The 25,727-nt window shown below is 34.4% G+C and overlaps 1 protein-coding gene and 1 pseudogene across 1 annotated transcript; one reads left to right on the top strand and one right to left on the bottom strand.

Annotated features, from left to right (window-relative positions):
• Positions 1-9,077: 9,077 nt before the first annotated feature.
• On the top strand, positions 9,078-9,823 carry LOC114321870 (protein JINGUBANG pseudogene; annotated as a pseudogene).
• A 5,758-nt stretch (positions 9,824-15,581) lies between these two features.
• On the bottom strand, positions 15,582-24,911 carry LOC114321858 (bromo-adjacent homology (BAH) domain-containing protein). The gene is made up of 8 exons (XM_082902520.1): positions 24,255-24,911; positions 23,427-23,489; positions 21,852-22,598; positions 21,550-21,684; positions 20,700-20,783; positions 17,111-17,170; positions 16,425-16,511; positions 15,582-16,098 (listed from the first exon to the last, which is right to left on the bottom strand). The coding sequence occupies exons 1-8, from the start codon at positions 24,657-24,659 to the stop codon at positions 15,808-15,810; spliced, it is 1,872 nt and encodes a 623-aa protein (XP_082758646.1). The 5' UTR covers positions 24,660-24,911; the 3' UTR covers positions 15,582-15,807.
• Positions 24,912-25,727: the final 816 nt, after the last annotated feature.

The following is a 25,727-nucleotide window of genomic DNA, read 5'->3' as shown; positions in this document are numbered from 1 at the left end:
AATAACATGCTTCGAAGGTAACCACAAAACCAAATGGTGATGGTTTTATGGATCAACTAATAACCATATTCTTGGCCCAATATATTGCAATAACGAAATATTATTTGTTAGCCATTCCATCAAAGTCAACGTTTGATGTGATTCACAAATCCAAAATAGATTTGGAACAATAAAATTCATGGTATAGTGTGACCATGAAAATTCATACTTTTTGACATTTTGAAGAATGTCAAAAATTTTGAATTCATGAACAGTGGCTTGTTCATTATTCTTGACCATGTTTTGTTCAAAAACATGGCTTTCGTTGAATTGATTTTCATAATTATTTGGCAAAGTGGGTTGTTTTTCCATGTTACCCATTAATGGCTTATGAAAATCCCCCATAGGTATGTTATTTTCGTGACTTGACTCTCTAAAAATTGGTTTTTGGACCCCCCTAGCCATTGATGAAATCAACTCTTTGCTTTAGCTATTTTCAACCATGGAAAAATTTTAAAAAAACTCACCAATTCCGGCCATTAAAGCTTCAGTTAAGGACTTGGTGGTGAGAGTTGACAACTCATCATTCCATTGGAGAATTTTCACATCAAGTTGATGAATTTCTCCAATTAAATTGTGTCTTTTTTCTTCCACCAAATAATATTGTAAGGGATGAAAGTTTATTTCATCAAGAAAATGGATCTCTTCTTGAAGATCCAAAATTTTTTGTTTACACCAATAGATTTCATCTAGGCTATTTAAAATGGACGAATCCAATTCATTTTTCATTTTTTACACTTGACGTCCCACCGGGCGTACCAAAAAATATATGTTGGCTTTTTTGGCTTTTGAAGGTTAATTATGTAATTTTAAGCGTGCCAACAAGGATCAATCAGTCCTTACAGAGTTTTAATTGCCAACCAATTATCAAATGATTGTGTTGAAGTTCTTTCAGCCTCAATGAAAATGACTTTTACTAGTGGCTTGTTTGAGGAGAAATTTATAAGAAATAACGAGTACAGAATAATTCAGAAACTGAATTTCATTAAGTAAATAGGAATTTACAATGAAATGACCTAGCCTTGAAAATATTTACAGCAACGACCACTTGAAACTACTCCTAGGAAATGAAGCGCAGTACAGGAATTGAAGTGCTGGACATGTAAAACTAGAAGGAATATAAAGTAAATAAACTGGTTTCTAGATTTGAGTCTGGGTCCTCTACAATGTAGCCATGAATAGCTATTTATAGGCAAACATTTGTAAGAAAAAACTACCTAAAACTACCTACTCTTCCACCTTCTCTATTTCATACTCTATGATCTTCCATAACTTCCTTCAACCTCCACTTCATGCTCCATGTTCTCCACTTTGTTCTCCATCATCTATTCATATTTCATAGCTTCTCATAATCTCCAAATGAGTAGAAGGATGCCACATGTCTTGCAAGTATATAAATAATAAAAATTACAGATTTATGGTGCCAACACTACCAGATTGGATTCTTTTGTATTCAACTTGTAAATCCTTGCAAGATGACACTGTAGAACACAACAATAACAGTTACAAATACGCTTTACTACAAGATATTTGTCACTGCCTGGTTGGGATGTTTGTGATTGCTTTTTTGTTTAGGAATAAATTATATGAGGAAATAAAAATAATAATAATCACTTGAGAGTCATGTGTGCCATGTGCGTGCATGGAGAAATAAAATGGTATTAAAAATTGATGATATGTAACCCTCTTCTAACATTATAGCTGGAGATTTAATGCTAGTTGAATGGAAAACAATTTTGGGAGGTCTCATAGCATGTGATTGCATAACTAGAGATTTTCTAATTGGTCATAATTGATGGATTTTTCGAAGGGAAAAGTTAAATGTGCCTATTTTGAAGCATACTGGGACTGTGTCTCCTGATTTATTTTCGCTGGTGGACTTTATAGATACTTTACATGTTTAGGCTTTCGTAGTTTTGGTGCTTCTTTGCAATTATTTGCATCATCTTGATGCTCATTTCTAATAAATCATTTGTTCTTTATCAAAAACCTACCAAAGAAGAAAAAGAAGAAGAGAGTACAATCAATGCAGTTTCCTTGGTTTGGGTATCTTTTACTCTAATCCTTATATATGTAGATGTATTTTTATATTATTGACTTGCTATAACACCATCCTCAATGGTTTTGATAAGGGTAGCTTCAGTCTTTTTAGTGAATCTTCAATGGTTTTATTAGTGAATTCCTTTCATTCCATGTGGTAAATAATAGCCGATATGGATGTTGAGTTTGACGCACTAATGGAACAAAAAATGCAACCTTTATTGATATCACTCAAACACTTGTACACTAGAATTGTGTTGGAAATGGTTATAAAATTCTGGATAAAACCAGAATTTTTTCCTAAGTTCGGTCTATTTTTTAGGTGGGCCCCGAGTGTCGATTTACTCGGGTCAAAGTGGTAACGCGTTCTATGCCGCGTTGTGATTCACGTGGTATATTTGGTTGCTTAAAACCATTACCGAGTGAATGGGAAATTGAAGCCAAAGTGTGCTCCATGGAAATGGAGTTTTGGTGGAAATTACTTAAGGTGGTAAATTGGCTTGTCCCACATTGATTTGATGGGAAGTTTTGAAAGGGTTTATAAGGCTTAGGGTGAGATACTTGGGGTGTGCCCCAAGGGGTACCCAAGTGTTTTAGAGGGAGAGGTTATGGGCAAAATGGGCTAGACCCATTGGACCCAAAAATCACCACACACGCGCGCCGCCGTCCGGTCGGGCGGGCTGGGCTTGGGCGCGGGTGCGTGGTTGGGTTGGGCTTCTAATCTTTTTGGGCCAAAAACATTTGAATTTAATTTTATTTTTTATTAAAATAAAATCCAGAATTCAAATTAAACTGGTTTGGAATTATTGTTCATCCAAACAGGGCCCTTCCCGTTTTCAAACAGAATTAAACTGTTTTGGATTTATTGCTCATCCAAACAGAGCCCTTCCCGTTTTCAAACAGAATTAAACTGGTTTGGATTTATTGCTCATCCAAACAGAGCCCTTCCCGTTTCTATCTGTTTGAATAAACAGATTCAAATCTGTTTAAATTTGAATCTAACAGGTTTCATACCTGTTCAATTCAAAACCAAGAGCCACCTTTACATCTATAAATAGACTAGCCTCCCATTTGGATTTTACTCCAATTTTTCGTACTCCATCCTCTGCAAATTATATTCTTCATCTTGCTGCATTTTATTTCCGAAAGAAAGAGTGTAAACACTTAGTGTGTTCGTAAGGCAAACAATTTGTAGTGCTGTTATTGTTTGTGGTAAGATCATTTCATCCTGGGAGATAGACGTCCAAATTCTGAAAGCACCGTGGAGAGGGCGAATCTGTCTTAAGGACACAGTGTTAAACACTGGACTTGATCAGAAAAGTTATTCAAATAAATTAACCAAGTAAGTTGTTTAATTTTATTCTGTTTTTATTTGTTTATTTCGAGTTTGATTTTTGTAATCAAACAAATTCTCTCCTTTTCTCTATTTCTTTTATTCTTGTTGTTGTTTTGTACACAACAGAATTTAATCTTTTTAAATACAGTGAAGATTGTCCAACAAATTGTACACAACAATACACTCAAAGCATTTTCTTCACACAGTACCCAATGGATACAGTATTCACACTTAGACTCCTTCGTACTTGCACACACTCTTGCAGGACACTTGATTACACCACTCATATCACTTTTCTTTCACTCAGTTACTCAATTGTCCAGTACCTAGAATCTTCTAAATTTCGAAACTTTCTAGATTTCTCCAAACTTCTCCAACGTTCTGAAACCTTCTAGGATGTTCTAGAATCTTCTAGATTTCTCTAGGTCTTTCTAGAATCTTCTAGACCTTTTTGGAGTATTTTAGATTCATGTGAAAATTTCTAAAATATTCTAGAGAGAAGATTCTAGAGAGTGGAAAGAATTAGTGATGACTCGCAACAATGGAAAGCTTGTACATTGAGTTTATGAATTTTTCTTTCTTGCACATTGGAACAGTCCATCTGATTTCCCAATCCCATTGCATAGGCAGACTGACTTTATTCAGGATGTCTCTTCAAATGAAAGTACAATTAATTGCAGCCAAAGAAGTGATGCTTGTGTGACACTGTTGTTTGACTACATAGAGGACATTCTCGATCAACTTCTATACCCTCCTCTCTCAATCTATCTTTGGTTGCCAACTTTCTATGAACAGAGCCAGAGAATGAAGACCCACTTTGGAACATGTTTCTAAAACCATACTACATTATTCAAAGGAACTATATCATGTTGTCCTACCAGCATTCCAAGTAGATATGTGGTAGAAAAATCTCCATAAGCTGAGAGTGCCCCTAATAATATATATATATATTTTTTTTTTTTTTTTGGAGAAGATTTTATAGGTTGAAAAATGGATGGAGTATTGGACGTAATTTCTTGGGCCACTCTGTTCTTGGTCTAGGCTATTTCCATTATCAAAACCTTGACCCCCTAAAATTATGCCCAAATTATAGACCACTTTTTCCAAATCTATTCCATGACGAATGCCAATTATCTATCCAAAGATAAGCATCGGAGAAAAAATCGTCAATAGATGGCAAGGCTTCAGTAGATGGCGAGGAATCGAAGAACGAAGATAAAGGTTCGATGTCTCTCTCTCTCTCTCTCTCTCTCTCTCTCTCTCTCTCTCTCTCTCTCTCTCTCTCATGCTTGTTGATTTTGTTTTTGAATTAGCGTTATTGCGTTTTTGAATTAGGGTTGATTTGTGATCTGTTCTTCATTTTTGAAATTATGGTTGATTTTTGATTTGAAGTTTTGATTTATTGATTCTTTGTATTATATCTGATATCTGTGATCTTTTGAAATTAGGGTTACATTGAAATTAGGTTTGATCATCTCTCTCTTTCTCTTCCTATTCTTAAGGTTGTTGATTTCATTTTTGAATTAGGGTTATTTTGCTTTTGAATTAGGTAATCTGTAATATGTGCTTTGCTTTTGAAATTAGGGGGGTTACGGATGATTTTTGATTTAGGATTTTGAATTCTTGATTCTTTTTTTTTAAAATTAGGGTTACTTTAGGGTTTAGGGTTTTGAAATTAGTTTTGATCCTCTCTCTCTTTCTCTTCCTGTTTTTAAGGTTGTTGATTTCGTTTTTGAGTTATGTGATTTGTGATCTATGATTTTTATTTATTGATTCTTTGTATTATATCTGATGTGACGGCTCGGGTTTAAAGCCGAACCTTATTCCTTTTCGTATAAAGATGTTGTATTAAAAAGGTTTTGTGTCAAAAATCCACTACAATAATTTACACTTTTGGCAATTAAAAGAAATTTAGTTGCCAAAAGTTCAATTTTTGGCAACTAAAAATTATATTGATTGGTGTTGGTTTAGGGTTTAGCTTCTAAATTTTTTTAGTTGAGGCATATTATTTATTGGCGACTAAAAAAAAAATAGTCGCTAAATATACCATAATTGGCGACTAAAAAAAATAATAGTTGGCGTGGTCTAGTTTTTAGGCTACTAAAATTTGTTTTAGTCATGGTATACTAATTTTTGCTGACTAAACGAAATTTAGTCGCCAAATAACAGCCATAATTTTATTGTTACTCTTTGGCGACCAAAAAATTGGTCGGCGAATATTTAGTTTTGGTGACTACAAAAGATTTAGTTGGGGTACACCCAACTTTTCTAACAAAAACAAAATTAGCCTGCAAATTATTACTTTTGGTGACTAAAATATTAGTCGCCATTAGTTAAGTGTTTGGCTACTAAATAAATTAATCATTATAAATTAATCTTTGGTGACAAACAACGAATTGAGTAGCCAAAGGTACATAAAATTTTAGTAGGAAACATTCAAAGATTGGCACCCAGGTTCTTCTTAACATTTTCGGAATTCAAACGGGGGTTCTTATCTCTCTCTCTCTCTCTCTCTCTCGCTCTCTCGGAGTCTTTTGTAAGAGAGTCTTTTGTCTCTTTAATTTGTTCAGCAGATTTAAATTGATATGATTTATACTGTCCCTAACAGTTCATGCTAAAACAGCTTGATACAAAACAACTAAAAACATTACATACTCTTTCCTAGATATGAGTTTCATGAAAGAAATAATATGAAAAACATTACATACTCTTACTAGGTTTGTTTATGGCTTGTTTGTTTATTAGTCTGCAAATTACTTCCTTAAAATTGAATGTTATTGGCTTTTGCTGAAAATTAGTGTAGAATTGGCTCACAGTTTGTCTAAGAGTATAATGGAAAAAGCACTGAAGAAGATGAATAATTTAATTCACTCTCTGATCTTATTGCCTCAAGTTATCAAGTTATGCATGCATTTCTGGTACTAATGGGTGCAAATTTTTTTTGTAGATGGCTTTTGGCGCGAACTTGTGGATATTCTAATTTTGGGTAAATTACAAATACACCTCATGAAATTTGCTTAAAATACAAATTGCCCTCTGTGATTTGAAAAATTATAAATATCCCCTTGTCAGAATTTTTTATTTTACAAAATTAACTAAAAAAATAAAATTCTTAACTACTCTCTTATACAATAATAAAATTATCTAAATTATTAATTGAAATATATTTCTAATATCATTAAAAATTATTAATTGACTTGATGATTTATTAATAAAATAATCAATTTGTTATGAAATTAGAAATCTCAGGGGGTGCAATGTAATTTCTAGAACCACAAGAGGCAATTTGTATTTTAAGAAAATCTCAAGTGGTGTAATTGTAATTTACCCTTCTATTTTTGTGACATAAGACAAATTACACTTTTGTATTATCCTACTATTTTGTCATCCTTTGCTCTTGTGTGGATTAATATTGTTAATTTGTATCACGCCAAATGGCCATTTGGTATGGTAATGAATATTTATTTATTTGTGTGTACGGATGACATGTTTTTCGTATGATTCTCTGTTTTGTATGGAATTATTATTTTAGGTTGGAATATACTTAGTTTGTATGGAATTTGATATTAAAATTTATTAGTTTTTGGATGGTTGGAAGTGAAATGGATGCAAATTGAGGAATGGTTGATAATATATGTATTGTTTTGTTTATATACATGGTATAGGTTGCACGGAATACATACAGGTTGTCAACAAATTTAAAAAATAATAATAAAAAAAATAAAAAAATCATGTTTTTGTGACTAAACAATTGGTAACCAAAAAGGAAGTAAATATTTTTAGTGACTAAATAGTTACTAGCTAAAAAAATTAAAATGAAAAAAATGGTGACTAAATATTTAGTAGCCATGAAAAAAAGAAAGCAAACTTTGCGCGACTAAGACTTTTTTCGCTTAAAAAAAATTTGGCGACTAAAACTTTAGTAGCCAAAAAGAAATCAGACTTTAGGTGACTAAATTTTTAGTAACTAAAAAAAATTGCACTTTAGGCGAATAAAACATTTAGTAGTTAAAAAAAAAAACGAACAAAAAAATATTTTGGCTACTAAATAAATTAGTTGTCCTAAATAATTTCAGTTTTTGGAGACCAAATGTTTTAGTCGCTGAAAACGCAATATTATTATTATTATTTTTTTTGAAAGCTTTTGGCGACTAAAAAATTAGTCTGCAATTGAGGACTTTTGGCAACTAAGGTTTTTTTAGTCGCAAATACCTTTCCCAACAATTATTCAATGACTAATCTGGCGACAAAAAATGGCACTTCTTAAAAATTAACTACTAAATGTTTCTCGACAATTTCTTCTGCTTCTCACGCCTGGGACTCTGGGAGCCTTCATTATTTGCTCGAGCGTAAGAGTGAGCACTCGAGTAGTCTGTTTGGAATCAGCTTCTTAAAAATTGACTTTTACTCATTTCTTTCTCACTTTTTCATTTCCTCTCTCCCTTTATCACCTATTTCCAAAAAACCCTAACCCAAAACTCTTGATTTCCCTCTTTTCTACTATAAATTCATCTTAGATCTTCCAAGATAAGCGAAGAGCAAGCTTAGATCAAGGTTTTCACCAATTGTTTCACATTTTCTTCAAAGTTCTTGTTGGGCTTCTATCTCTTTGTCTTCATTCTTGAGGTATGAATACTTTTAATCTTGTATATCTATATTTTGATGTGATTATGTGACAGATTTCATGATGTATGTGTGGTATGAGAGGGGTGATTTAATTTAATGGATTAACGGAAAAAGGGGGCTTTGCCTCTATAATTTTGTAATGATTGAATATTCTTTGAGGAAAACAACATTTATCCCATGATTCTTGGATTTAACGAGAATACGAGAAAAAACCCCAAATTCATGCAAAACCATAATTATTGACTATGGTCCTTTGTTTTTGGAAATAAATGGGAAATGAATTGAGGAGATGAGGATGTGTTGAGACATCTAGTGATGAGACAAATTTAGGGATTTGTTTAAATGATATGTTGTGTGATGTATTTAGTACGCACGCGAGGAAGTTAGGTGCCCATTTGCCCGATCGTGTGAGGATGATAAATGTGGAAATGTTTGAGGTGTCCACATACCCAATCGTGTGAGGACGATAAATGTGAAAAGCTTGAGGTGCCCACAGGCCCATCCGTGTGAGGACGGAGAATAGGGGATTGTTTGGGAAGATTTTACATTCTTTTACATATATATACTTAAGTGAATTTGTTTTGAATAAAATTTTTGGAGCAACAAATTTTGGATTACACATGATTATATTGAATGTTTATATACCTAGTTAAATATATTATCTACTGGGATATTGTTCATTCCTATAATAACAACCTTTTAGGTCATGATGAATAAGCACTACCTTGTTAATTAGAGGGCATGGTGAACCTTTTGTGGAGCACGGATGCTCATTTGTTGGAGATTATTTCATTTTTACCCTTATATTTTTACAATATTTTCAATGACCCCCTCAGACTACTCTTATTTTCACGCGTACCCCCATATTATTTAAGTTACTATCAATTTTGCCCCCACCGTTACATTTGAAACAGAAAACATTAAAAAAATTACATTTTGGCCCCAAATTTCAAAAGAAAAATGCAAACCAACCCTCCTAACACTTCTCCAGTCCACAAATGAATCATTTCGATTCAGCAATGTCAACACCAGCCCTCCTAACACTTCTTCACCAAACGCGACTTCCTGGGACGAATCCTCGCCATTATCGAAATCTCCATAGCCCTCTCATGCCACTCAAATTGACAATTACTATTCATACACAGGCCTAATGGGTTCTCTTGTTTGAAAAGAAGGCCATATATACTCACTTGCCACCTCTAGCGACTTGTTATACACTGGTTCTGATGGCAAGAACATTCGGGTACGGAAGAATCAGAAGGAGTTTTCTGGGTTCAAATCGAATAGTGGGTTAATTAAAGCCATTTTAATTGCAAATGAAATCATCTTCATGGGCTATCAAGACGAGAAGATTCGATTATGGAAAGTGTTTGCGAAGAATCCAACAATTCACAAATGAATCGGGACTTTACCTACGTTGAAACCTTATATAAAGAGCTCGATCAATTCGAGCAATTATGTTGAGGTGAGAAGGAATCGAAATACGGTTTGGATCAAGCATTTCAATGTGATTTGTGTCTTAGTTTGAGCGAAGACAAATCTTTGTTATATTCAGTTTCTTGGGATAAGACAATGAAGGTTTGGGGAGTATCAAATTCGAAATGCTTGGAATCGATTTATGTTCATGATGACCCAGTGAATGCAGTGGTTGCTAGATTTGAGGGGTTGGTCTTCACCGGCTCCGCAGATGGGAGTGTCAAGATATAGTAGTGAGATATACAGGGAAAGGGTACCAAACACTTTTTTTCACAGAACTACACCATATGGGTTGTAATGTTTTGAAATTTTCAAAATTAGTTTTCAAACAACTTCCAGCATACCAAAACCGCCCATTACATGAAGAAATGAGAAAGCGAGGTAGTGTAGGGTGAAGTAGGAAGTGAGGTGAAGAGAATGGCAAAAGAATGAAGTAGAATTGCCAAGAATCGAGAAAGATATGAAGTTTGAAAGATGGCTCGAAGAAAAGTCAAAAATTAGAAGAAAAATCTCTTTTTTGTATCAACTTTCGGAGCTTCAATAGCATGCAAAAAGAAGAAGAACGAGACATTTGAGATGTGATACGAAAACTAGACTGTGAGTTGAATCCAACAACGTAAAAATGAGGCGAGACAGAATTATGACGAAAGAGATAGAAGGGCTTGAAGTGGTGGTTGGCGATGGTGGTTTGTTGGTAGGAAAGAGTGGGTTTGCATCTTTCTTTTGAAATTTGGGGCCATATGTAATTTTTTTAATGTTTTTCGTTTCAAATGTGACGGCAAGGGCAAAATTGATAGTAACTTAAATAGTATGGGGGTACGCGTGAAAATAAGAGTAGTCTGGGGGGTCATTGAAAATCGTGTAAAAGTATAGGGGTAAAAATGAAATAATCTCCATTTGTTGTGACTGTTATGATTAATTAATGGGCTAATGTGTTCAGATTGTTTATCTTTTGAATTACATGTAATCTTGTACTAATGGGAACATGCCAAGTATACTATGAATGTATAATCAAATGAAAGTTCAATGATAAAGAGAAGTGTTTTGGGCATCATATCTTTTCCCATTATTAATATATGCGTATCAATTTATGATCACTGGTTGGAAATTTAATGTACAAACAGACAATGTAATGTATAAACGGAAAATGGTTGAGGTGATTTTATTGGGGTGTTACATCTGATATCTATGATCTTTTGAAATTAGGGTCACTTTAGGGTTTAGGGTTTTGTAATTAGGTTTGATTCTCTCTCTCTCTTTCTCTTCCAGTTCTTAAGGTTGTTGATTTCATTTTTGAATTAGGGTTAATTAGTGATCTGTGCTTTACATTAATCAGGACCTCCAACTTATAAGTTTCCTATGGCTGATTTCCAATTACCTGCTTCAACTGCAAGAAACACTTTGCCAACTTGGGTGGTTTGTTGTCCCACAACATAATCAAACACCATGATAAAACTTTTCAATTAAAACGTTTAGGCACCCGCAACATTTTAGGTATATCATGACACATTAGCAAAAACTAGGGTCTTGTTACTCAAATTTCTTTGAATAACATCTTGAATTGAGTTGTTGCTTTTTTCCCTCTTTGTTCATTGATTTTTGGAGAGCTTGTCACAATAGTTGGCAAAATTTATGGTATATCATGCTAGGTATTCTTGTTCCTCTCATGATTTTAAGTTAGGAACATAAAATGAAAGGAAACAAAATAATAAACCAATTCTCTGTTTCTTCTACTTTAATTTCCAAGTAATCCTTTGGATATATCCAATATTATTTTTAATTAATTTTTTGTAATTAAATTTTTGTTTTGTTTTGAGTTTTTATTTAATAATAATATATTAATTGTTAATTAATTACAATTTCAGTTGCCGCTGCTAGGTGAGCCTGGAGGGTTGTTGGGTCTGGATCAAAGGATAGCATATGTTGAAACACTCATATGTCGTAAGCTTTCATATTTTTTTTTCTTTCTCTTTAATACTTATATGTAGGGGTGTACATTTGGCCCGTCCGGCCTGGCCCGGCCCAACCCACCTGGGCCCGAGCTTGGGCCAGCCCCATGTCGGGCCTCGCGAGCTCCCCACCAAAATTTGGGTCGGACTGAACCACGGGCCAACAAACTAAGTCCAAGCCTAAGGGGTATTCGGGCTTTGGCTGGGCCGATTGACCTGGGCTTGGGCTCAAGTTTGGGTGGCTAAACATTTTTTTTTATATATTTTTCTATTTTTTAAACCAAAATTTTATTCTTTTCTATCAAAAATGACACTCTGCCTCGGACAGGCCAAGCAGACCGAGTTTTGAGTGGATCTTGAGCAAGCCCTTAGGTTAGACTTCAAAATGATGGCCCCAACCCAGGCCCTAGAGTCCCAGGTTGGGCTCAGACCAGGGCCCGAGTCGCATGCGAGTTTCGAGTCACCCACGGATCGCGAGTCATTTTTACACTTCTAGTTATATGATTGAAAAAAAAAAGAGTATATTTAATATAGAGGAGATAACGAATTATATATATCTTCCCTGTATATATTCTTTCGCCTCCTTAATAGATGGCTAGGATCAATTTGATCCAAAGACTATCATTAGCCTTTTACAATATTTTAAGATTTTTAAAATTCTCTAAATTATTTTAGTACATAATGGAGATTTTTTTTTTATATTTTTCTAGAATACTTTAGAACCTTCCAAAACTTTTTAGATTTGTCTAAATTTCTCTAATATTCTGGATTCTTCTCGAATGTTCCATAATCTTCGGAATTTCTCTACAACTTTCTAAAGTCTTCCAGATTTATGTGAAAGACTATAGAGGATGTTGAATCTCAACAAGAAATGCAAGAAATAGAAAAAAGAACAGACATAACAAACAATTGTGTGATTTGTCTCTCTCACAAAAAACAAAATAAACCCTAGTACAAAACACATAAAAACCCCCCAATTCAAAAACACGAAATTCAATTCTATACATAAAATTCATTAACCTGCTTCCTCTGACAAACCAATTGAACTAGTTTCCTCACCGTCTGCCATAGAAGGTGAATTTGAGTAGGGAAGAGAGAGAACAAAGAGAAAAAAATAGAGAGAGAATCAACCCTAACTCATCGATGACCTTGTTTTATTTCAATTCAATACATAAAATTCATTTACTTGCTTCCTCCGACGACTCTAACGAACCAATCGAACCAGTTTACTCACCGTCTGCCTTGGAAGGTGAATTTGAGTACTGAAGAGTGAGAACAGAGAGAGAGAGAGAGGGAATGTGCTAGAAAGAGAGCATGTAGAGAGAGAGGGAGAGAAAGTGTGTGTGCGTGTGTGTGTGCGTGGAGGCAATTTGAAGAGTCCAGTTATGGATGGATTTGGGTTGGGCAGGTGGGTAATGGCCAGCCCAACTTCAGCCCAATCCAACCCAACCCAACCTTATTTTTTCAAGATTTGAGCCCAATATTTTAAGTCCATTAATTAATAGGCTGCATTTGACGTTAATATTTTATTTATTTATGTATATTATATTGAAACTATATAAACAATTTATTATAAATTTCAAATTACTTAAAATTCATTATCATTCCCAAGCGTTGCTCGAAGTATTTGGAGGAAGTGGACTAAAGTGCCAGCAAGAGCCTTGAATAAACGCAACTCTTTTACAAAAGCAGTTTTACTGTTGAGACTTGAATTTCATCCAAGTATGACACTTTTACTAAACTAGTATTTTTAAAACATATTTCTCAATTCCAAGCACTTGTATATTTATTTTATTTTTGTAAAGTCGTGTTTTATTTTATTATTATTTCTTTGCTAAACTCATTAAAAATACGTTTTGAAAACACAAATTTATGAAACCACCTTTGTTGTTTGAGTTGTGAGTAGTTAAGCCTTAAATTCAGGGTTTTTTTGCTTTTATTTATCCAAATCTCTCAACTTCTGTGTTTTTTTTTTTTTTTTCCTTTCAAATTCATTTCAATTTTCAGATTTCAAATTCAATTTTACAATTTATAATCTTGTTTTTTTTAAACAAAATAATTATATATACATGCATAGTGTATGTTGTCACTTCTAATGTGTGTGTATATATATATATATATATATGTATTTTTTAAAAAGAAAATCAAGTTTCATAAATGGCTCCAACTTAATTCAAGCAATTGCTTGAGCTGAGCCCCAACCATTACTTCTAGGCTATGGACTTGTAATTCGATAGCATCTCTAAAACAATCTCATATGAGTAGTTAGAAGTTCAAATTTCGAGATTAAAGTGTGTAAGCTTTAAGAATTGTTCAAATTTCGAGATTAAAGTGTGTAAACTTTATGAATTTTTATCTCCATTAGGGTTGTTCATGAGCCCAATACCTGACATGATACAGTCAAAATCATGCTTTTTTGAACGGTTGAGCGATTTTGTCAATCTGTAAATTTCGGTTGCTCCGTCGAGTGTCTGAGTTTAGCCAACAAAAACGCACATGAACTGAACCGACCACATGTGCTTAGTTACGGTCTTGCCTTACGTGATCCTTCTTGATTGAATGCTCAGATTACATACTATCAAGTCAAAATCTCATCTCATCAGAATGAGTAATATAACATGCATCAATTAGTGTACTAATTAATATACCAACACTAGTTATAATATTATTATTGATTTCACTTATTATATAAATTACAAATACTAAAAATATCTTAAATTATGTCACATCATCAATGAGTACACTAGTTAGTGCATTAATTGGTGCATATAGAATTAGTCCATCAGAATACAAGCATTTGCAATTTGTGCTAAGGCTGAGCAAGAAATCCGTGAAATTCGTGATCCGATCCGGTTTAGTCCAATCCAGTAGATTTTGATTGATTTTTTGAATCCGTGATTCGATTTTGAATTGAAAAATTAAAAATTCATATCAGTTCCGGATTGAACCCCACAGTGCTGGATTAGAACTGATCCGGACCGTATATACATAGTTTATATTTATATTGTATACCCTTCTGCATAGTATCTTCTCTTATTTCATATAAAACCCAAAACCTAAACCTACATAGTATCTTATTTTATTGCTTTTGTTTGTTGATTTTTAGTTTTAATTTATAATGATTTAAATACTTATGGTAGAACCAACTTTCTTGTGATGGTATAGATTCCAAAACAGTATTTCAATATCATAGAAAGACATTTTGCTATTGTAAAACTAATATGATACTATGTTTATATTTTTATGAAATTAAAATATTCTATATATATATATATATATATATATATATTGTTATTTAATTATGTGAATCCGTAATCTTAAACCGATTCAATCCATATTTAAATGAAAGGTTCGGATTGGTTCAACAATTTAAACATGTTGAAATGTTCTAATTTTTTTAAAACCGTAAATAACGAATTAATTATGATTTTAAGCCAATTTATATCAATCAGAACTATACTCAACCCTAATTTGTGCTCCACCCTCTCTCATCTCTCAAGCATTCCACCTACCTTCTCTCCCCCATATCAAAAAACCCTAGCCCCTCTTCATGCAACTCCCATGATTTCTGATCTCCTTCTGTCATCCGTCTATTTTACTCGTAGATTTCTCCCTGATTCGAGTGTTGGTGAGCATGGCTGAGCAATGGTTTTACTGGCATGCGATAAATATATATATATATATATATATATATTTATTTTATGACCGCATGGCCAGACCAACTTACAACCAATTTTTATTGAGTTCAACAAGTTAATTTTTATTGAGTTCATCAAGTTGGCATCACTCGTGTTTGAACTGGAGACCTTCAGGGTGTAAGGCTGACGTGATAACCAACTACACCACGACAAATACATCTGACTCATATGAAGGATGTGTCTGCACACGAAAAGGGGAAAAAATTCGTTCGAAATTTTGTCTAAATTTTTCCTCTTCGTTTGATCCACCAGCACAAAAAAATTTCCTAAAAAATTTGTCTAATTTAATTAAGAGTTAAAATATTTAAATATATGCCATGATGAATGCATGAAGCTAAAATTTCAAGTATGCAGCTACGGGAGCCCAAAAATGCTCTTAATAGAACTCTATAAGGTATCACGACACGAGCCCACAAATGGTCATGATAAAACTATATTTGGTAATTATGTATCACCCACTAAACTAAACAGTTCCAATTTTTCCACTTTAAGCTCACTCCATTTCAACAAGGTGCACTCGCATGGTTAAAACATCTTTACGCTAGCTAGATATGTACAAGCACATAATACAATTTACCTGTACACATAAAGAAACCCTGAGGAAGTAACGACTCAAAAAACTGCAGAATCAGCGCGCCTAGAGCTACTCAGCATCTTTAGTTATTGTAGTATTGTCTTCAGTTCTACTAGGCTTGTTAAATGATTTCTGGGTGTCCAAGACCGGCATGTAAGCTTCAGTTGTCTTTTTGAAAACATCACTAGTTGACTTCTCGGATTCCCTGGGACTCACCAACTTCTTCTCGACATCTTCGAACTTGGCAGTGGCCCATGGTGCAGTGCCTACACTCCTGGCAGAACTAGGCCCGTCTATTGTCAGTGTAGATGCCTCGTCTCTAGAAGCATACCAGGTATTACCACAAGCAATACACTCCAACTATAATCCCAAGACCAGAAAAAAAAAACAAAAGATAGTCAATGGCAACTAAAAGAAATGGAATTCCTCAATACAGTTCTAGAGTTTTGAGCTTTTCTTAACTATACATCATTAGACTACAATTAGATTAATTGGCAGTAAAATAGGATGTTTGATGTATATTATATATTCATTAACTCTTGATAATTGTTGAGTTCCATATTCTGCCATTATGCTAATTGTTACCAGTAGGGACTACAATAGTAAAAAAAGCCTTTTCAATGATTAAGTTCATAAAGAATCGATTGCACAATCAAATTCGACATTAATGCATGAATGATAGGAACCTGATAACGGTCTCCAAGTCCAGCTTGTATGATGTCTATTAGACCCACTTTTTTCTCTGAGCATCTTTTGCAACGAGCATCAGTCATCTGTTACAAGAGTCAAACAAGTAGCTGACCACAAATAACGTAACAGAATATTTATGATATTAAGGACTGTACTTAATTAAGGATATGTTGAATTCCTATCAGCAAATGACACTCTGTGTCCAACTGAGGCATACTTGCAGTGTCCAAATAGGGAAAAGGAACAAGGGCATTACATCTTTTGGTCGTATAAAGTTAGTTTAGTTATTACTTTTTTCATTATGTTTTTCAACTATACAAAAAAACTTAAAACGCAACGGGAAAGCTCGTTATTTTCTCATTATGTCACTGCTTCTATAATGGCATACATGGAGCAGAGTACTCCGAAAGTGAAAGGCAAGGTGTGCTATATCATCATATCTTTGTGAAGGGGCCCAATCTCTTATCTGTAATCACACGATGCTAAGCTTCTAACCATGTTTAGTCATGGTCCCTGCATCTCTATTTTAGGATGCTAAGCTTCTAACCATGTTTAGTATGGTCCCTGCATCTCTATTTTAGGGAGTTGCAGCGTCACAAAACCCTTTCTTCATGTCAAAATGCTACATATATTTCTTTAATGTACTGAAGAATAAGACCAGATTGAAGCGGCAAAATCATACCTGCATGCGCTCTGACTCTTCAGGCTCCTTGCTTGCTATTTCCTCAGCAGTTAATCCCTCCTGGAAGTGAAAATAAATAAATTATTGCAACTTGAAAGATCTTTCTTTCAGCTTCCCCACCCCCCAACCCCCAAAAAAATACTAAAAATAAAGACTTGCCCAAGCATAAAACCCAACTTGACCACTGAGAGATTTTACCAACTTGGCAAGCAGGCACCTTCATTTGTCTTCATAAAATTTTAACATGTTCAACATGTACAATGACAATTCACAAAGCTCCAAACTTGTACTTTAAAGTGGTTTTATGCCAATACAGCTCTTTTTAAAATGTACAGGACACCCATTCTATTAGAAAAGGTAAAAATGACCACTTCATCCATAAAAAGATATCAAAAGCTCCAGTCTTTCACTTACCTCTACAAAACCTCCCTCCCTCCCTCGTATATTTCAAATATACACGCAATCCTGTATGTGTGCGCGTGCGTGTGCAGATGCACAATGTGAACCTTCCAGACAACACATTTGTCTACACAGCATAGTTTCTTTAAGTTGTCATGTTTAGTATGTATTTGAATGAAATGTAACTTGGATTCCAACTTGGCAGAGCAGTTTTTTATGTTCTTAAACTCAATAACAGCATAAAAATATCATAGAATGTGGGGGTGGTTGGGGCTCTAGGCCATTGGGCAACCCAATCAAAGCCTGAATTTGTAAATCGCAGTTTGGGCTGGGATTGGGCTCAACTACCTCGGGGTGAAGCTTGGACAGGCCATGGCTTGCTAATGGCTCTGGTAAAGCTTGGGTTGGGCCTGGGCAAACCCCTCCCTAGCTCAACCCAACTTGCCCAAGTTGTGGCCCTACCCAAAATAGGCTGCATACGTCTTCTTTTTAAAATTCTTCTTGATGCAAAGAATCACACTATAGTTCATAGAAACCAAGAAGATAGTAGAACAGAAGTCACAAAAAAAAACATTACAAAAGCACCACACCAACCAAAAATGAAAGGATCCCCATGAAGTCCCCAAGAAAATGAAAATACCATGAGAACATGAAATGAATTTTTCAACTCATAAGATTAGTATTTAAAATAAAACAAAAAAACAGAAACTCTTGCCCTTCATTGTAAGGAAGCAAAACTCAATCAGTTTTTATTCTTATATAAAACAAGAGAAAATTATTCTCATAGTAAATAGGAAAATGCATCCAATCAGCTCCATTATCTAAACCAAAGGCTTCAATCAAAAGTTTAGTCAATCAACCCAAAGGGAACTTGATCCAAAATAGTATGAGAGAGCAAACACGCAAAGAGTTACTATTGGAAGTGTTCCACATCCACCAATGGCAAAACATATCCTAGTAGATAAAAAGTAACTTTTGAGTTCATTTCAATCATAAGATACAGAAGAGGATGGTATTTGTGTTTGTTAGAAACAACATCTATACTATTGTATTACGAAAAGGACTTAGGCCTCGTTTGGGAACAGGCTAATTTAGTAACTTTTTAGCTATTTGGCTAAAAAGGTAGGTAAAAAAAACTTGTATGTTTGGGATGACTTTTTGGCTAATTACGAAAAGATGTGCAAAAAGTAGAGAGAAAAGAGAATTTTTGACTTTTTGGTATAGGTTGTTGGCTTTTTGGCTAATTTAGTAACTTTTTGGCTAATTGGCTAAAATAGCCTCTTGCCAAACGAGGCCTTAGTCTAAGAAGCACGGACACGGACACGGACACGGGGGACACGGCGATTTCAAAAAAATGGGGACATGGACACGGGTCGAGGACACGACAATAAAATATGTTTTCATATATTTTTATTTGCTATCTAGATTAATATTACATCCACAAACAATCAATATTAACAAAAACTAACTCTAATTCTATATTTTTTTTTTTTATAAAAGAACACTTTTAAATTAACACTTACAATTTATATCTTTTTTTATGGATGATCTATTACATATTTAAATCTAAGAAAAAATAATAAACATTCAACATTCATCAAAAGTACTAAATAAAATAAGAAAAAAGACAACTTGACATGTCCCTAATGTGTTCCCGATGTCCCCGAAGTGTCTGTGTACGACACGAATACGGCACTTGTTTTGAAGTGCCAGTGCTTTGTAGCCTCAGTTGGTGTCTTGAAGCTTTTGCTTCTCCTCATGCCACATGGTAGATTTTCCTATCCTAAAATAAAAAGTTATACAAAGAAGTAAACAAGGTTCGAACCTAAGACCAAGGGGTTTCATTAAGAAGACTCTTACCAGTTAAGCAACATACATAGGTGGTGTTTGGGAACTTGGGTTTGGGATTTCTTTTTAATTTTTTCCACTAAAAGACAAACTTTTTGCAAAACCAAAAAAACACATCCAAACAAAATATCACATCCAACCCCATAATCATTTCACTTTTTCTCTCACAAACATCACATCCAATCACAAAAAAACCCAACTATCTTCCCAAACACAAAAAAATTTTCTCCAATAATATCCTACAACTAAAAAAATTTACATAAAAACCCACTTCCCAAACACCCACATATTATAATATTTTTTTTTTGATAAATAGGCAACATACATATTATAATATTAATTTCTTTATTATTTGTTTTTATTCTTACTTATTTGAATTGCACACACATTGCATGTGCCACCAACTAATTTGGATAATTCCTTGCCCAAAATGACCATGCTACTCTTTAGCTATTGAGGTGTCATCTGATATTTAAGTTTTGCATTAGCTGTCAACCTAACACAAACCCCCACCCCCCTCCCCCCTCTCCTCCTTTTTCTAGGCTTGAGATCATTGTATCAAGGATAAAACATCACGCATGACATGCAGAGTTCTTTCGTAAAATAGTTTACACCAAAACAAAGTAGATACAACTATATCATTAAACAAAAGGCTGCACTCCGGATATTAAAATTACAAATATTACTTGCTAAAAAAAAAAAAACATCACAAACATGAACAATGTCCTGAGCCACCAACTCTTCAAAAATTTATAGAGGCATAGAACTTTCACCAGAGGTATATGACGCCTGATATGGCAATACACATAATGCATCCTTTGAAGGTAGCACATGTAAAATGGAGAATAATGTGATCCCTCCGTGTATGCTACCCATTGTAAAGATGTGAATGAGGTTGATGAAAGTGTAGGCAATGGTGCTTCTGAAATCTTTGTTGAATCAATTCCTTTAAATGGAGTTAAGGGGAATATGGATAGCCTATATGACCATCATCATCACCAAGTGAAAACTGAAAGAAGCTTAAAGAGAAGATTTGGAGACTCCAGCTTGCTAGGGATAAACAAAAAATTTTACTGAAGTTTTAACCTATAACGCTGTTTTGGCTGTGCCACTTTGGCTAGCTTCATTCTAGGCTAGTTGCCTAGTTTCCTTGTGGTGAGGAGTTTGTGGCTTGTTGTGGCTGTGTCTTTGTGTGCCCTAAGGGTGGTGCTTTGTGCTTTCTTTGATTACCCATTCTTTTTTTGTTATTAAATTGATTCCTTGGCAAAAAATAATAATATTAATCACAACTGAAATGCAGGAGAAAACCAATTCCAGGAAGAACCAACAATAAAGATGATACCTTTAACTCGTTAGGTGACATGTTCAGTATTTTCGAAGGTTCCAACTCTCCATTCAGTAGACGTCTGGCTAATAATGAATTGCTCTGCCAATAAGTAAAGAAGTAAAAGAAAAGAAGACAAAAAAAAGAAAAAAGAAGAAGAAATCAACATCTCAGCACAAATATGACAAAATTCACGATAATTAGTAAGTATATAGAACAACGCAGCAAGTTACTTCCCTCGGGGGTCGGGTTGGGTGGCCTCTCATCCGCCATCCGTCCAAACTTAGTCGGAATTGGGAAAAAGAAATCTGCATCCGTCCACTTGGTTAGCGGATGCGGATTAAGCTGGCTGTGCAAGTTGGCGGGTGGATATGAATTGGTTTGGCAATTTGGGCTTTACTATTTTGGACCTTTTTTGAACCTTTTTTTTTAGTAATTCTTTACTATTTTGTGCTCAAAATTTTTTATAATAAACATAAAGGCCCAGCTTTCATATTTCATAAATAACAAATATAATTACTATATAAAGGTCATTTTTTTGACACACAAAGCATAAAAGCATAACTTCATTTTCTTAGGAGTATTAGCAGATCGGATTGGGTCGAGTAGCCTACCATCTGCCATCCATCCGATCTTAGGCCTGATATTTATTCCAAGGCTATTCTACTATATGCTGTGACAGTATGTATGTTTTAGAGAGAACTCTAGCTATTGATCAGTGTATCTCTCAAGGTCATCAAACATGTATTTAATTAACGATAAGTAACCAGAGGGTGCATGCCCAGTGATACCTAAAGGAATAAAATTCAGAGAGGGTAATGACTCGTGCATGTGCGAAACAAAATAAACAGACAGACAACCATCTAACCTTAAGATTGAAGACCAGCTGCCTCATCTTTTGGTTATACTTCTGAAAATCTGAGGAAAGGGCGTCATGTGAAGCTTTCTCAAGAGCAGTTACAGCAGGAACAGCAGCATCTGGCCAGACAAAAGTTGTGATACCCTGTAAAATGCAACCAAAAAAACATCTCATAAAATATCTTTTATCTCTGCTTTAGAGTTCCATTATGTATTCTCATCTCGTAATCCTAGCAAAAGGCGTTATACTGATTTTTCTAGAAACCCAAGATGACCATGCCAAAATCAGGTGAAAAACTCCAATACACTCACACTCTTCTCTTGAGATCCATTTGCACTTTTTGAACCTCTGTCCCGTGCCTGATCAATACCATGAGATCCACCTTTTTCTTTATCATCACTCTGCCCATTGTCCATGGGACTGCATATGAACTGAATTCCTTGAAGAAGCTTTTCTAACCATTTGTCACGTTGTGTTTCACCAGTTAGGGTCTTAAAGTTTGACAAAATTGTGTAGTATTCTGAAGCATTACTTGTAACACTCCCCGGTGTTTCAGCTTTAAGAGATTGACCAGACTTTGTCATTGCCTCATCATCCCTTGAGACATCAAGAAGTGACATGCTTTTTTTTCGAAGCAATCTTTTATTCTTCAACTGATCTTCCTGGTCAACAGGAGTATCTTCTATCTCAATGTCAGGAAGATCCCCCAATCTTGATAACGTTTTCTGAACAAGAAGATCAATTTCATGTTGTTTGTTATCTTCATAGTCTTTGTCAGTTAGTTTAAACAACCTCCTTTGTTCAGTGTCATACACCTTTTGCACAATAAAGCCAGGATGTTGTTTACGGTTTGGAATCTGCTTGTTTAATGGGATAAAGTGCACCACACACTTGTGCAACACAGATTCTGCCGGAACATCATCACGATGGAAACTATAGAACAATTCCCTTGAATCACATGATTGCCAATTTCCCCCTCCTTTTTTCTCTGCCTCCTCAGGACGATAAAACCACTGTCCAGTTACCATCATGCTCCCGTCTTTGGTCTGAGTAATATCCTGTAAACAGAACAAGAATACCATCATCCAAGGTCGAAAAGTAACAATAAAAAAAACTGAACATACCAAGGTGAAAGAGTTCTATACTAGAAATACACTTGAAAAATAAGTGCAATGCCCAAAAATCAACCAAGTGTTGCCAAAAGTCAATACCTAAGTATAATACAAGAAGATCAACAATTTAAAAAGATGCAACCACTGATGCCCTATTGAATCATATACCTCAAAGATCTTCACTTGTATTAAGTAACTTCAATGTTTCAAAAAAAAAAAAAAAAACGAATTATTTGCAAAATGCTAACACTGAAATTTTAACATCATAAAATGGATTCAAAAGGTGTCCGCCATTGTATAAACTTTCCTAAGCCATGCATTCTCCAAGAGAAGAAAAACTAGAATTAATGCAGCATTAAGAGAAAATGCCTCATTGGCCAATCCTGGAAACTCAAGTTTCTTAAGACTGCAACTAAACCATGATGCATTTGAGGGCAACCAGTAACACTACAAGTTATGTTAGAAGGCAATTACTTCCGCTTACATATGTCCAATTTGTATTCAACTCAGAATAAATAAGAATAGAGAAGTACTATAGTTTTTAACAAAACTATGATTCAAAGACCCTTTAATAACCAAATTGTGGCATATAATGATGTGAACGAAATATGCAGGAGTGTGTGATCATAAGTTTCACAACTCCACAATGACATGATATGCAATGAATCTACAAGTTGGAAACTCAACAAAAATCTCATAACCACAGACGCAAATGCATAATATTTCCAAGTATCTTTCAAAAAAACTACGAAAGTACTTTAGAGTAGCAATTACCTTAATTATTGCCACATAAGGCTTTTGATTTGATTCCTCAGGAACTAAAAGCACAGGATCCTCCTGCACAAAAACCATATATAATACCACAATGCATAAGCAAAAAAGCATTAAGTAAAATATGTTTCATCACTTTAAATCATGATATAGAAGTAATTAAGGAGAAACCAAATTTCTTAACCAAATGGATATAAGTAAAATGTATACAAAAAAACATCACAAACATTTTTGAAAAATTATGAAGTACGAAAAATAAGATTAAAATAAAAAGAATCCATCATGAGATAAAAGGAGAGAAGAGAGAGAACCAAAAGAACACACAAGAAGTAAAAGAGAAGGGACGGGGAAATGAACAACACCACTTGTGAGAAATATCTTAAGAAATTTCTCAATTTACAATTTCCCATCATTTCAGAGAGAGAATTCACATAACTCATACCCAACTCATCCTCGCAAAAAGAAAAAAAAAAAAATTCCATTCTTAATATGCAATGAGTTTAATTCTCATCTCTAGACCTAAAATCTTAACCCCAAATCAAAGCACAATAACAGAAACTGTATTTGTAAGCCCCTTTTCTTCCAATACCAAACTTTTCCCTTTTTTTTTTTTCTTTTCTTTTTTTTAAGCGATAAAATTAATCCCCCAAATCCAATTAACACCAACATAATTGGCAATTGCTATCCAAAGTAAAAAAAAAAATTGCATTCCCACTCATCAAGAACCACCCTTTAAAGTTAAAATCAATTACTCAAACAATCCATCATCAATTAAAAAATGGATTAAGAAAAAGAGAAATTGCAAGCGAGAATCGAAAGGGGGGAACTCACGAGATCATATCGAAGTCCATCATACTCAAATGCCTCGTAGTGACTCTTCCTCCCACGACCCTTGCTAGAAACCCTAGCGACATCGCCAATAGGTTTAGCGTCTTCCTGAACCGCTTCCTCCTTGTTGTCGTCTTCATCATCGTCGCTCACAGACTTCTCTTCTTCTCTTACCTTGTTCTTCTTCTTCATCTTCTTCTTCTTCCTTCGTCCTCTGGGTTCCTCTTCTTCCTCAGCATCATCATCATCGTCATCATCCCCAACCTCACTGATCTTCACCTTCTTCCTCTTCCTCCGACTCGGTAGCTCTTCCTCTGTATTCAACGAATGCGAACGCGGTGCTCGCGGCGGTGCCTCGTCCTCGTCCTCGCTCGTCGCCACCAGCGCTAACCTTCGGCCCTTCCCCATTCTCTCTCTCTCTCTCTCTGTGCGCCAATCGCTGAGATTTTTCTCACTGAAATCGTGAAAATGGGTTTTGTTTTACAACGCGCCAAGCCAACTCCAAAGTGGTAAGGGTTTGTATTCCCACACAATCCGCTCAATACAAGAAACTAGGCTATTGGTCGGTCGATTAGGGCAGATGGAATTGTTACTGAAAGAATAATTAATAAAAAGATTATTGATATGGCGATTATTAAGGAAGGAATTAAATAAAAGTATGATTTTTTAATAATAAGGTGGAAGATCGATCGTAATAAAATTATTAAATTATTTTTATATTAAAAAATTAAAAAAATTATTAAAATAAACATGCGTGTTTAGTAAAAAAATAAAATTAAAAAATAATTTTTTTATATAAAATAGATTCAATCAGTTTATTATTTTCCTAATTTCACCATCTATTCAGCCAAGTTAATCTTCCTACTGAGAGGATTACTAAGCTCCTTAGATTATCAATCCGCTCTCCCATTTCACTACCAAACACACTGTGGGTGGGATCCACAGCCATGGTAGTCCAATCCGATCACTCAAGTCGCGAAACAAATATAACTTTAAGGTTTTAGATATAAAAGATAAAATTATATTTTAGGGAGTTTTAGTGATAAAATTGGACATTTAATGATGAATTTTGGGATTAAAAATTTTGTTCAAAAAATAAATCTTTTTGAGGCTAAATTATTTTGTCTCTAAAAAGTGCATTTATTAGTGACATTTTCAAAATTCTATCTCTAAAAATTATTTTTTTGACTTTTTGGAACTCTCTTTTAGCAACTATTCTCGTGACAATTGAAATTAATTCCTAAATAATTTCTACAACAAAATTTATACTTTTAGAGGAAAAAAAATTATCTCTAAAACTTTTATATGTTGTAATGCCTATTTAAAAAGTTGAATTTGGGCTAAAGAAAATATTTGAGACCCTTTAAAATTTTCACAAATCAACTCACAATGATGATCTGAAAAGTGTTAATTTTTAATTAGTTATACGCTTAATGATTGTGATATTTTAAATTTCTTATGTAATTTCTTTTAACT

Source organism: Camellia sinensis, chromosome 13 (genome assembly GCF_055761805.1).
Source record: "Camellia sinensis isolate YWXY chromosome 13, ASM5576180v1, whole genome shotgun sequence".
Lineage (NCBI taxonomy): Eukaryota > Viridiplantae > Streptophyta > Magnoliopsida > Ericales > Theaceae > Camellia > Camellia sinensis.
This window is presented reverse-complemented; position numbering and strand designations above follow the sequence as displayed.

Excerpts from the sequence above, each read along its gene's own strand:
- LOC114321858 (XM_082902520.1), bottom strand. The coding sequence starts at position 24,659 with ATGGGGAAGGGCCGAAGGTTAGCGCTGGTGGCGACGAGCGAGGACGAG. Across the intron at positions 23,490-24,254 it reads ATGGACTTCGATATGATCTC|GAGGATCCTGTGCTTTTAGT; the intron begins GTGAGTTCCCCC and ends GTTTTTGTGCAG. Across the intron at positions 16,099-16,424 it reads GACTTGGAGACCGTTATCAG|TTGGAGTGTATTGCTTGTGG; the intron begins GTTCCTATCATT and ends TTGGGATTATAG.